This window comes from Tigriopus californicus, chromosome 11 (genome assembly GCF_007210705.1).
Source record: "Tigriopus californicus strain San Diego chromosome 11, Tcal_SD_v2.1, whole genome shotgun sequence".
Classification (NCBI taxonomy): Eukaryota; Metazoa; Arthropoda; class Copepoda; order Harpacticoida; family Harpacticidae; genus Tigriopus; species Tigriopus californicus.
The window spans coordinates 13951923-13965245 of NC_081450.1; the positions used below are offsets into that span (position 1 = coordinate 13951923).

General features: G+C 39.5%; 1 protein-coding gene across 1 annotated transcript; it reads right to left on the minus strand.

The window, feature by feature from the left end:
• Positions 1-2558: 2558 nt before the first annotated feature.
• On the minus strand, positions 2559-9233 carry LOC131890899 (keratin, type I cytoskeletal 10-like). Its single transcript, XM_059240345.1, has 9 exons — positions 8826-9233; positions 8713-8757; positions 7956-8101; positions 7701-7828; positions 5259-7628; positions 3357-3630; positions 3182-3283; positions 3006-3107; positions 2559-2942 (listed from the first exon to the last, which is right to left on the minus strand). Exons 5-9 carry the CDS (start codon positions 5373-5375, stop codon positions 2785-2787), a joined length of 753 nt encoding a protein of 250 aa, XP_059096328.1. The 5' UTR covers positions 5376-7628; positions 7701-7828; positions 7956-8101; positions 8713-8757; positions 8826-9233; the 3' UTR covers positions 2559-2784.
• Positions 9234-13323: the final 4090 nt, after the last annotated feature.

Here is a 13323-nt window from a genome sequence, read left to right on the forward strand (position 1 = left end):
AGGAATGCCGAGCAAAGGGAAACTGCTTAAGCCAGAAGTGAAGGCTCTACAAGGTTGGGAGAGTCTGGCCCAAAACCATCGCCTCTCCGAGATCAATATTGACCACCCTGAAGGCTTGGGTTGTGCTCGGTGTTGCACGTTGTGGTAGCCTTGAAGTGGTACCGTTTAAGCGTGAGCCTGCGGGAGTCTTTTCCTCGGGCCTTCTCCGATCCCTCCTGCATTCACTTCTGGCTACAGGAAGTGGGATGCAATAAAGAGCGTCTTTTCCATTGAAACTTTTTGTTGATGTCCTCCTGATGGTGGCCGGGTTTGCGTTCGAATGACGTTTAAGAAAGTTGAAGGGCCTTAGCCTCAGGAGATGATCTGACCATTGTCGTTTCATTAGGGAAGTTTTTTCCATCCAAATCTGAGTTGAGAAACAGACCGATTGAGTAGGAACCGGTTTGTTTCAGGCATTGATTGGATCGGAAGTTGCAGAATCATATAAAAATGTCTCAGCCAATTTTCAATACCTAGAGAAAGTATTGGACAGCCAAACCCTAGCAGAATTATTTTCAGCTTTGGAAAGAGCCCTCCTTGAGTTTATTTTCTCTTGGGAAAAATGTGAGATATTGCCGCTAAATATCTTAGACCAATAGCCTCCAGCACGTGCCATTCATCTCTCACTATGAAGACTCTCTCCTTATATTTTTCTGTTACAAAATGGGACCTGAGCAAACACTAAGCCCGTTCGGTGGGACTGCATTCAACCAATAGGACCTGAGGCCCCCAGATAAGGGAGGTCTGTTTGATCATGGAACCATGAAGGAAAGAGCTCAAACCGTTCAGGTAGTGGTCCTGACCCGCCACGTTGAAGAGCGATATTAGATGCTCATCTTCTCCCAACCCTCATCAACCTTTGGTCGGCAACACGGTACTCTTGAAATTGGCCAAGTCAATTGGTTACAACAAGGGTGGGAACCTGGAAGAGACCGGACACGTTGCTGTGGGTTCTTACCACGATGACACTTCATTATTACCTGTCTCTTTGAAGAACGGTGAAACGAATCACCTCCTCTGCTGAAGTGGGAAAGAACTCGAAAGAAGTCGGTCGAACTCTCCTCCCACTTCCGTGATTGAATGATCACTCAATCCATTTGGGATATGGGAATGCCTGAATGTGCGACTATCAACTGAAAGCGCATACGAGACACAGTATGAAGAGGATCAGGGCTCTAGTTCAGGCTTATGGAACACTGCATGTTGAATTGAATGAACTCTCGGTATTTCCAGGTTGTAATTTAGCCATCCAAGTTTGCTCTTGTTTTCCAATTAACAGTTCCTTGGGTAGAATAGGTTTACAAGTTGGCACATAAGTATCAAGATAAAAGGGATATTTCTGGAAAACTATGTTTTATTTTTTGATCCATCCAATGTTGCAACATAAAAAGAGCTCCGCACACTCTTTTCAGAGCGTATTGATAGTTAACTAGACACTTTACATAGGTAATAAAAAATGATATTCTTAATTGCACCTTTTTGCCACAATTAGGCAATACCGGTATTTGTGTTCATACTAAGGCATTTACGCAATAGGTAGAGACATACGGATTCTTGATGGACATAGGTAGCCTGAGTCGATTTCTGTCATTGTTAATTTCCTTGATTCATGTTGAAGAAAGGTGATGAACATCTTTTGACATGAGATTAACTCAATGCATAACACACGAATGACAAATGTCTGCAGTATATTGTATATTTCCCTACACTAAAGAAAAAATCCCGGCATGCCATGTGTATTTGGGAGTAAAGGTCTACTTACTAATCCCGGTTTCCTTTTAGAGATTCTTGCCATATTTTCATATTATTTTGTGTTTATCATTAGGTTTGTACAGGCTTTTGTAAGGTTCGAGGTAGAATGGAACCCATGATAGGTAAAATGAGCAGGGATTTCGGGCTTTTTAGTGTTCAAAACGGCAAATTAATTTGCAAATAGACCATACTTGTGACTCTTGTGACTCAATGGCATTCAATTTGGAACTTTTTAAAATTGATCCATCTTGACCTTTGTAGAGCAGATGATAGTTAATCAAGGTAAGTTCTTCTTGAAGTCATTGTGTTTTTTTGTCTTGAATATATAATGAACAAAATTGAATTGAGCGAAGAAAATTCATTGGAGTACTATGGCTTGATGATTTAAGAGGGTTGGTGGGGGAAATATAATATCATTGTGCAATGTGCGGCTCCCAAACTGATCCATTGTACAACTTTATATAATCAATACCAAGTTTCAGAGAGATGAAAATCATTTCGTTACCTCAAGTACCCGTGACGTAATTTTTTGGGCCGGTCTTTTCTTCACGATTAAAAGCTACCAAGGTGCCCAACAAGGGACTCATTTCCCATACTGACATTGATGTTAAGATTTGACCAATATCATTGTCTGTTCATTGGCTTTGAGTGTGTGTGTATGTGTAAAACAATGAAATTGCTCCCCCAAGCACTTTTTACCAAACATGCTAAAAAATCAGGCTCACTGACGGAAAACAATCGAGCACTTTCTACTTGAAAATGGAAGCTTAAGCATGGATATACAATATCTTATTGAAAATACTCTCATTTGGATAAGGTAAACAATGTGCAATTTTGCTCTCTTCAAAAGTCGCCGCCAAAGTCCATATCTCCTCCGCCAAAGTCCATTTCTCCTCCACAAAGTCCATATCTCCTCCTCCGAAATCCATGTCGTAACCTCCTCCAAAGTCTTCGCCTTCCATGTCGCCCCCGAAATCTTCATAACCTTCTTCCTCACCTCCGTATATCATCGTACCCAGTTTCATCTTCAGGGTACTCCTCATGGCCACCAGGATCATCCTCATATCTTTCGGGCTCGACATCATTTTCACCTTCGAAATCCCCTGGCTCAACGTTCTCGGTGGCTTCGTCGTTGGCCCCTGGATTGGTGTCTGGAATGAATTTATCTTTTTAAAGCAACCTTTTACCTCACTATTTGAGTCTCATAAGCGAACCTGCTGCTTCATTGGTGATGTTATTGGTCGTGTCGTTATCGTTGTTGGTGGTATTATTATAGGTTTGTACTCGTTGTGAAACATTGCTCTGGTTGTGATACCCTGTGGAGAATTTTCATCAAGCTGCTAGTCCATTTGCAGTTTCATTTTTTGATGGGCTCTGCCCGCCAACTTACCACCACCCCAACCTCCTCCAAAACCCATGCCGCCATAACCGAATCCGCCGTACACTGAGGGTCCAAAGCCATAACCCATTCCCCAGCCACCCAAGCCATAACCTAAGATTGATGGAGGTATTTCATCAATAAGAAGGTAAGAGAGACCGTTCCAATTTGATGCAGTGATATGTACCCAAAGCACCAACACCAGCATTTCCTGTGCCAAAGCCACCAAGCCCACCACCAAATCCTCCTCCATCGTAGCCTCGTCCACCTCCATCACCGCCAACTATCACAGTTGTTTTTCCTCCTCCACCCCCACCACCCGGGGATAACCGCCGCCTATCCTCCTCCTCCCCCGCCCCTCTCTGCATTTCCTCCCCCTTGATATCCCCTTGGACCACCACCGCGTCCACCCCCAGGATAAGGTGGAGGTGGTGCGCGCCTGGAATTTTGTGACGGGGGTCCTGAAACATTAAATACAAAATGATTACTCTGGAATAATTAAATGCTTTCAAAAAGTATCATGCTGGCTATTACACGTCGAGACCGCTTCGAAAGGGGGTGCAAAAAAGGTATTTCATTGCACCTGGGTTTAGCCTTTAGGCTAAAATTAAAGTTTTGACAGGATAATCTCGAACAAAATTTTGCTATCTTTTAATTTTTTTGATAAGCTTCCATTTCTAGTGAATGCATAACTATCTTGCCAAAGTCAAAGGTAAATGATTTGTTATACCTGTAAAATGATACTGTACCTTTCGTAGTGTTCGATTGTCCGCATTTCATCAACACATTTTAGTTAAATGTCGTTATATGAACACTACCAATGGAATTATGAATCTTTAATGGCTTATTTGAGTTGGAAGTGTCCATGGAAAAAAGCAATTGGTGTGAAAAAAAATTGAGAAACGTGCGTTTTCTTTGACAAGTGCCTATTAAATCCTCAAATAAAAAAAGCCTCACGAAATGCTTGCTATTTTCCCGTTCAAAGTTCTTTCCAATTGGGTTTTTCTAGTTATATTCCTTTACTTCATTTGAGGGAATCGCTAAGCATTTACCATCTTTTCTGACCTTTTTATCCTATTCTTTCGCTTGCTGTACCCCCCGCTATAGGGATTGCATTCTTCTGTTGTACCTTTTAACACGAAATTAATTAATCAATTTCTGGGCACTTTGTTGAAAGGGCTCAAAAGAATTGCACCCAAAATGATGTCATGTATGTAAAAAAACACTAAAACGCAGTCTATTTCATTTTTCAAATCCATCGCATGTTTTAGCTGCCATAATATTCAGAGAGATTGTCACAAGCTATAGACCATCTTCTAAAATACTTTGGTCAGGCTAATAGTATCATTAAAAAAAAGTTAATAATCAAAACAGAGGTTTACCAATTCTTGTAAACCTACATGATCAAGACAATAAATCTCACATATGTAAAATGTAAACAAAAGAAAATGCGACTAAAACATAACATTATCTAAGAACACCAGGTATCAAATCTCAAGATCTTTGTAGACATACGGTATTCACTTTACGGACCTAAAATTTAAGTCTTACTGAAATTTGAATGCCCCCTGGTATGTAATTCACACCCAATCCGAAACCTTTTATGCGCATGAATTCTGGCGAAGAAACAAAATGTCCTTCTTAAAGACAACTTAACTCAAAGTGTCATTTCATTTTTCAACAAACGGTATAAATGCCACACGTAGTATTATTAATGTAAATATCAAACTATTTTTCCATAACTCTGGCTTTCCGTCTGTTTGTCTTTCTTTGTAACATGCTGCAATTGAATTGTCAGTCTTGATTTTTAGAAGGCATCTAAACCGGCATTGTTATCAACACAAAAGAGCACAAGCAAAAACAACAAAAGGCACTTGCTCTCGAATGCATTCATGCTAGGAACGTAATTGCAGTAAACCTTTTGAATGGTATATGTCAAAATTACCTCTAAACCGGGCAATGTCAAAAACATGTACACTTCATTTTTCCAAGTAGGAATATACAAACTCTTTATCATTCTAACAAAAATGCATGTTAAAAACTAGTTGAGAGGGAAAGCCCTGATTGACATTCTAAGGCATTTCATTACCTTCATATCTTGGTGGTCGATTGCTGCCGTTAACATCAGCAGGTAAATATGGTTCATTGGGTGGTTCTTGTCCTGGTGGTGGTGGAGGATGGTAACTGAAGATGATATTATACACATGTTAGCTGGGCATTAGTCGTTCCTCAATAAAAGGAACGAATCGCAGTTACAGTTACTTTGACCAAAATAGTAATTCGTTACACAACCGTTACTCGAAAACAAAGTAATGGCGTTACTCGTTTTTTCTCAAATTCTAGAATTACCAATATTTTATGGTTTTTGCCCAATTAAGACCATTCTTCTCTAAAGAAATTGTGTTTGTTTAACTCAAGGAGCCCTAATGCGTAACATTTGAAGATTTTGTGTCAACATCTTTAGTTAAAGAGCTTTGGCATTTCAATGCTTTGAGGAGTCAAGAAGACTTGGACCGTGGATGGGATAATGATTGTTGAAGGTTTGAAACAATATCGCAAAAGTCATGATGGCAAACCAGTATTAGACATTCCTTGTAAGAAGTCTATGCCTTTCGTCGTGGAAATGAGGAGACTCTAGAAATTTGATGTATCATAGTCAAGCTAAGGAGAGATTTTCCTTTCTTGACAATTGCACTGAATCAGCTGTTCAGTACAACGGAATTTGATTGACACGATGCAAACAATAAAGTGGCAAGAACAATTTCAGATTTAAAAAAAACCAAGGTCACCCTCAGCGTAGTTAAGAGCAAGCGCAATTTTTAATTCTAACTTTCTTTGATCGTAATACGGTAGATGAAATTAGCAATAAATGGCAATTTTTCTGTTGAAATCTCAGCAGTCTCGAGATTAACGAAAATTTAAAGGCCATTCTGGAAGCTGAAAAAGGACCGAGTAACGAGTAATTCTTTTAGTTTTTGGGTCGTTGCAATTGCCCAATTTTAAAATGTAATGCAATTACACTTCCTTTTTCGAAAAAAAGAACGAATTACTGCTATTTCCTTACTAATGCCTGCATGTTGTGTTTTTAGTTTTTTTTCTAAATCGCCCACCGTATTTCTTGGAGGCCGCCAGCGGGGTTCTTTTAATTAGAAAACGATTTAATCCCCTTGGCATGAAAATTAAAAAGACACCACCCATTTAGCCTTTCTGGTAATTTTTGAATGCATGAGCGACCATTAGAAAGAGCTAAGGTTTAATGAAATGATTGTTTAATTTGATATCAAAGTTTTTTGCTTTGGTTTCGTTGCTTGCGAACCTTGTGAAAATATGTGCAGTATCGCTAAGCAAAAATGTCTGGCTAATCTTTTTAGAGTAAATAATGCAGATGAACACTTTTTGCACTTGACCATCCAATAAAAACTTCTTAGGGTATTTTAAGATCGAATTCATTGAATAAGGTTGTGATCTTAAATTTGATGAGGCTGTTTATCCTGAACGCTACTTGGACATCATAAAACCTTTCTGAGGACACGTGTCACATTGGATGTTGTTGTATGATACAATTACAGTTCACTTGAAGGAGATCAAGGCCTTATCTGGATTTTTGACAGTTAGCTCATATTGGCTTTGGCCTTGACGTCGTTGAGAAAATTGGCTACTCAGCTCTTACTGTTTTGGCCGCCGAATCCAACAACTCTCGTGTTATCCCAACCTTCATTATTGTTAGTTCAATTCAGTTCTGATATCGGTGCTGGCAAGACTTGGGCGTTGAGTAGATCATGGATTATTTTGTCTCTTTCCATCTTGCTCGCTCTTTTTTGTGGTCAATGTCATGCTTCCGACCCCCATCATTTTTGACTAACCAATTTATTACTCGCGATGGATTACTAGGGTTGTCAGCAAGCTTTAAAATTTTTTTTATCTTGCTTCAATGGTTGACTTGGGGTTTTTATTTATCTTATTGGCCTTTTCGGAACTTTATATTTGGCTTTTCCTTTGGAGGCGGGTCACGGAGAGATACGCCATCGTTAAGAATACAACGATAATGCTTTCTTGAGGCGAAGAGATTACCTCATACAACAAATAAAGTCATATTGCTTCGATTACTTCGATATATTTTCAAGTCATCAGCCTTTTTCCTTAATATCGTTATAGCCAACAGAAAAATATGCAATAAAATGAAAGTGAAAAGTTGATATCTTAATTTAGAAAAACTTATTTTATGTAACTACGGAGCTCGAAAAAGATGCTTTTCATGCTCTTTCTTGGTCCTCATGTGCGATTTGAGTTACTCAATTGTAATTGCCTCAAACGAATATCTCAGATGATGGCTTGATCAGTTGAAAGGTTCAAATTTTGAAGTAATATCGTGACTATGTAAGGCTTTAATGCCTTTACTCAGCTTTAAGGAGCTGTCCAAACCTAACTCACCGTCTTTGAGATCGCTTTCATCCATTCACTATAATATAACAAACAGGAAATGCTTTGAGAATGTGCCAAGTGTTCACAAGCAATACGAGCATGCGCTTACATGAGTTCTTCCTCAGATGAGACCATTAACCAGGTTACTTCTTTCTTGGTCTTGGATCCGATGGCAATGGCGCCCTTGATATCGAAACCATCCGGGAAATCTGGTCGGCCAGGAACATTCTGTGAAAACTACGTAGAAAAACAAACCATTAACAGAGCAATTCCATGAAGATGATGCCAATTGCATCGAAAAGGTTTCTTTTTATATACAAAAGGATATGTTTTCAAATGATTTATGGAATGCTCAAATATTCACTTGTCCTGCTGCAATCATCTCCGGAGCGTCTTTCAAAAGTACGCCCAGATCAGGCTTGGAATCCCTGTTGTCCGGATACCACGCTAAGGTAGAGTCTTGATGAAGAACCAAGGTACCATGACGCCAATTGGAACCAAAAATTCGCTCTGGAAGAACATTAGGACATCCTGCCACATCGAGTATTTCAGGAAAAATAAAAAAAAGACCTTATTTCTGCACGCAAAAGGAACTAATGAGCAAATATGGAAAAATTATTATACACTGTTGACATTTCCGAACTAGAATGAATGTCTTTAGGACTGCTGGAAAGTTGTCTTGACAAGGTTATTGTACGTAGTTCCGTTTAAAGCTTTTCCATATTTACCTTATTCATCTTTCATTCTGAGACGATTTTTTTCATTGGCATAATCATTGACTGACACTCAATTGAGATATATATTTCCTTAATCGTAATCCATGATTGTGAAGTCGTATAAAACAAAGTTTTCCAATGCACATTTTCACCTTTTTCACTATGTCACGAAAATGAAATAATTAGACCCACTCACTTGGCCCATTTTCAATCAGTCTGTGAAGAAATAAATGCTAAGAAACCTACTTTAAATTGGTCAAGAATGTAAGTAAAACAAATGCAAGCGACGATGCCAAATTTTCCAGTCATCTCGAACTTGGAGGAATTATTCGCGGTAGTTTGGCAAATATAGATCGCAACCTTCATTTTTCGGCTCTATCGATTTGACAAAGCAAATTGTCTTACTTTTATAGCGTAAAGCCGCTCCCTCCTTAATTTCGGGCGTTTGACCTGAAACAAGAGCAAAAGCTAATGCTTCAATCAACACATCGACCACACCCTTCAGATCTGACACTTACTCGAAACAATCACCGAGTCCGAATTCGAACACATTCTCACTGACACCTTCTGAATGGCTGGAATTTACACTTAAAACCAAGCGAACATCAGAGGAGCCAATCGATGTCAAGATTTGAGTCCAGACCACCTGCTTCCAAAAACATGACCCATTCCAAAACCTGGCCAGGCTTTCTTCTCCCTCGCTTTGCTGCTAGTATTTCTTTGTCACTCTCACATACGTACTCCTCATTACTTGAGTAGTACCTAGAAGGCCTGCTTAGGATTGGTAATACCTTGAAATTTTGTATTGACGATAGAGAGAGAATAGAAAGCTCCACTACTTCAAGACCCGGGAATGAATGACCCAACCAGGGAGGTTTGAATTTCAGAGCCACAAGTACCTATTACCACCGATGATAGAAAACTAATCTCGCCTATTAGAATCACATTCATATTATTAAATTCGTCTGATTCCTTATGAAGATTGAAGTTTGATTTGTAAGACGTCAACCCGAAGAGTTTTTTTTGTAAATATTTTTGGCCTGGTATTGTTTGGAACGTGCCATCTTTTTTTAGTCGGACCCTGCTGCTATTCAAGTGTCAAATGTTTCGGGCCAACAAAATTGCTTTGGGGATTTGCTCCGTATGTTTATTCATAACGATGCTGTCGAGACGAAGGTGAGGAAAATCGTGTTTGGATAAAGATGATCCTCGAGTCGACATTGCATGCTGGTGCCTCACTTTCTCCAAAATAGGCATAGGTTTTTTCCACATTACGTGCCATCAATGTAAGCACTCGATTGTGCTGACCTCATCTTGTAAGGATGGTTCTTCTTGCCTCATCGTTTTATTTGTTCTTGTGTGGCAATAGGTTATCAAGAAAAAACCTTACAAACCCGTCAACTTGGACACATCACATGTAGTTTACAATAGTGGTGGTTGTCTCTCGATGAGGAACGTGACAGGAGGGATTATTTGATAAAAATGAATATTCATCCATTCAATGTCTTGGTCTATTTAAAGAGGTTTCGATATCCTTTTCAGGCTTGTTCCGTGTATTCATGGCAGATGTCAAATTCTCGAAAATGTAGAACGATTATTTCATATTTACCATACGATATGCCTGAGAAGTGCTCTTGTACTGGTGAAACCAGAGCAAACTTAAAACTGACCCACCTTAGAGAAGCCGATTCAGTATTCAAACTTGGAATCGCTTCAACAGATGTAAGTTGACCAAGTCAAACGGATCTCGCTTACAAATCATATGGATTGGAAGTAGTCTAAGATCTAACAAAGATTGGCTGTCTTCTTATTATTCCTCGTCGGTGTGTATTGCCAATCTTTGTGGAGAGGGAGGCTCATTGCCAATTAAGCCAGGGCTTCCCGTTTCAGCTTAGTCTGATAAGATCGATCTTCTTGGACGTTATTGCTTCAGGGTTTCCAAGGGCTTACTTCTTGTGCCAGGCATATCAAGCCTGAGATGAGAGAGAAAACGCCTCGATGAATTACAAAATTAACTTCTTTTAGCAAGAAAACTATTAAACCATCAAGTTACTGGGCATACCGGGTGCGTGCAAGCATTGGTAACACTGGTTTGTAACTTTCAAGGGTATAAATCCTGATTGGAACGACAGACGAAAATAATCAGGTTATAAAATTTGGAGCCTAAACGAACCCAAATACTTTTTTTATTTTTTTGAAAATACAAATTAGTTGAGCTCCACGGGATTCTTAAAAGCACAGACAGGGCTTCGACCCTTTGGACTTCAGTGTCTTAGAGCATATGAAGACTATTTATTATCTGTTCCATCTGTTCAGAGAGACAAAAAAATAAAAAAAGGAAATGTGTCTTGGTTTGTTTGGGCTCTAAATTTCAATTTAAGTGTCACTCTTATTAACATCCAACCATCCAGTTTTGATTCAAGATTCACTTTTAACAGATTTTAGCCAGAAGGAACACCAAACGCCTAAGGAGCCCCAATCAAAGCAGAATTGCAGACCTCAAGATGCACAGGCGTGAACTTTTTTGCCCATAGACTTTGTTAAAAGTGCCTTGAGAGACAAAAATTTCAAAAAAGGAAATGTGTCTTGGTTCATTGAGTGCGACAACTAAAAAAAGTGCAGGGTTTGTTTGCACGCCTCTAGTTTTGATTCAAGATACACTTTTGAAAGATGTAGCAAAAAGGAACAACAAACGCTTATGGAGCCCCTAAAAACGAAGAAAGTGCCCTGACGGAAAGAATAGATCAAAGAGGACGTCACAAATGGACAGAGATTGTAACACGATAAAAGAACCAAAATGTTTGACTGTTCGCATTTCTGTTTATAAGTCAGCAACGCTGAAAAGTCGAGAAAGTTTAGATGTTGAATATTGGAAAAAGAGGATTAGGGCATTGTCCAAATATGTATCCTGTTAAATCAAAAAATTCCAAATTCCAAACCTCTCAAAGCAGAAATTTTCTTTCCGGTCCCTTGCATCCCCGTCAATATTCCAGTGGTCCATTAACCAAAACCGTAGATGTCGATCTTCGCCACTTTGTGTGAAGTAAGCTTAGATATTCTGGACGAGATTTCTAGCTTTAAATTTCCAGAGGAATTTCCTATCCCATTGTGTTTTATAGTCGTCCTGTTTCTAATCCTAACTTTAATCCGATTTGATATAATTTCAATTTTTTTATGGCTCCCAGTACCTGAATGAATTGGCTCTTAGGGAAACGTTCATAAAGTCTTTTTTCCGTCAATTACCTTATGTCAATAGCATCAGAGTCCTAATTTTCAATTTGCTATTTCAGGCGATCAAAACCCACGGTCATGCAGAAATTTAGTCGGTCGGATTATTTGAACATTACATTCAATTGAAGACTAAAGTTATTGCCAAAATTCGAATTGGTCACAATAGAAACCACATCCCTCGCTGTATTTCGTTTCCTTTGGTTTCTCATGTATGGATCCATTATTTTTGGGGAATTATTGCTCCTTAGCTGAACTTGGCCTTTTTCTCGAGGAACTTTGGCAATGCCATAAGTTTTTTGCTCTTAGTATTGGAGAGAAGAGCCATGCTCGAATAAGAAAAAGAGCCATCTAATTTGACTTACTTAATTTGAGCTTAGCATCAACCTATGCAACACAACCGCTCAACTGTTAAATCCAGTATCAAATGGCTTCTCCGTCTGTGGGTTTGAAATGAAGTCTCAAAGTCTCCTTGAGACAAGCCAGGGACGAGAGTCGAACCAAGGACCCCTGTCACTTTAGGGACCTATATTATCCTCTGTATCACTCCCCTTCTCAACGAAGCTTTCACACGGTTGAACACACAAAGAGACAGCGAGGATAATATCTTGCAAGTGGGCCAGGCAGACCAGGTTTTAGATTTCACGGATAAAAACTGCGTGGTTGTTTGGAAATTGCCGAATGTCGAAGCCACCAATGTGCTGCTGTATAAGACCTCATTGACCATTTTTTTTGTTTGTAGATGGCGTAGCTATCAGGTACCCACAATATAACGTAACAACTATAGATGCTCTAGGCATCCCTGAATCCAGGGTCTCTATTAACAACCAGCGTGAATTCGGTTTTTGTTGGATGGTAGAACTTTGTACAAAGTTTGAAAAGACTGGAAAAGTGCGGTCTTGCAAAGAAAAGTTGTGCACACTCCTAAATTATGTTCTAAGCCTGCTCTTGTGCCAATTATTCCAAATAAAACATTTTCGAGAACAAAAGAATCCGGTTGAGAGGCCACATTAGACTCTTCTTCTTTACATCACACATTGAAGCACAACTCAATTTTCCTTTCATAAGACAGTTTGCTTGCACGTACGTGCTTTTCTCAGTTCCTCTATTTTTGTTCCCTGGAATTCTCTAAACATGGGTTTTCATTTCCAATTTGGGCGAGTTTGGTCATAACTTCTTTCAGTTCAAATGCTAAAACTCATCTTTCATGCGTTTCATTCCATCTCTGGGTAATAACGGCAAAGATGTGAAAATACTGCGATTTATTCCCATTATGTTTGCTGAAATGACTCGATTTGTCTCGTTGACGTATTGGCCATACACCATTGACCACTCGTATCTGAGGACATGTCGCTCGCTTTTCAGCCCAACTTGACATTTTTTACCAAACTTTAGTGCCACGTCTTAACATAAAAGCTCAAATTATTCGTCCTACAAGTCGAGTCCTTTCAACTCGCTAAACCCTGTATTAAACAAGGCAAACTATAGGAAAAGAGTTGGGGGCCAAGTCAATCATTTATGCTGGGGACTTGGGCCGAGTTATCTGACCTCAAATGCAATTAGCACCGACGCACACAGTTCTCAACCGTTTTTTCCCAGGCCTGAGGACGAAAACACGGCTGCAATCAAAGCAACGACGAACCCATTATTAAAGGCCGCCTAGGCCTGGAGGCCTCCCAGCGTAAATCAACCGAGTTGTTTCACTTGATCGCACAATATCAGAGGGGCCGTCCAAGTACTGTTCCACTCTACGGAGTGGGTTGAAGTGATTTGGAAGCGAGCTTAGCC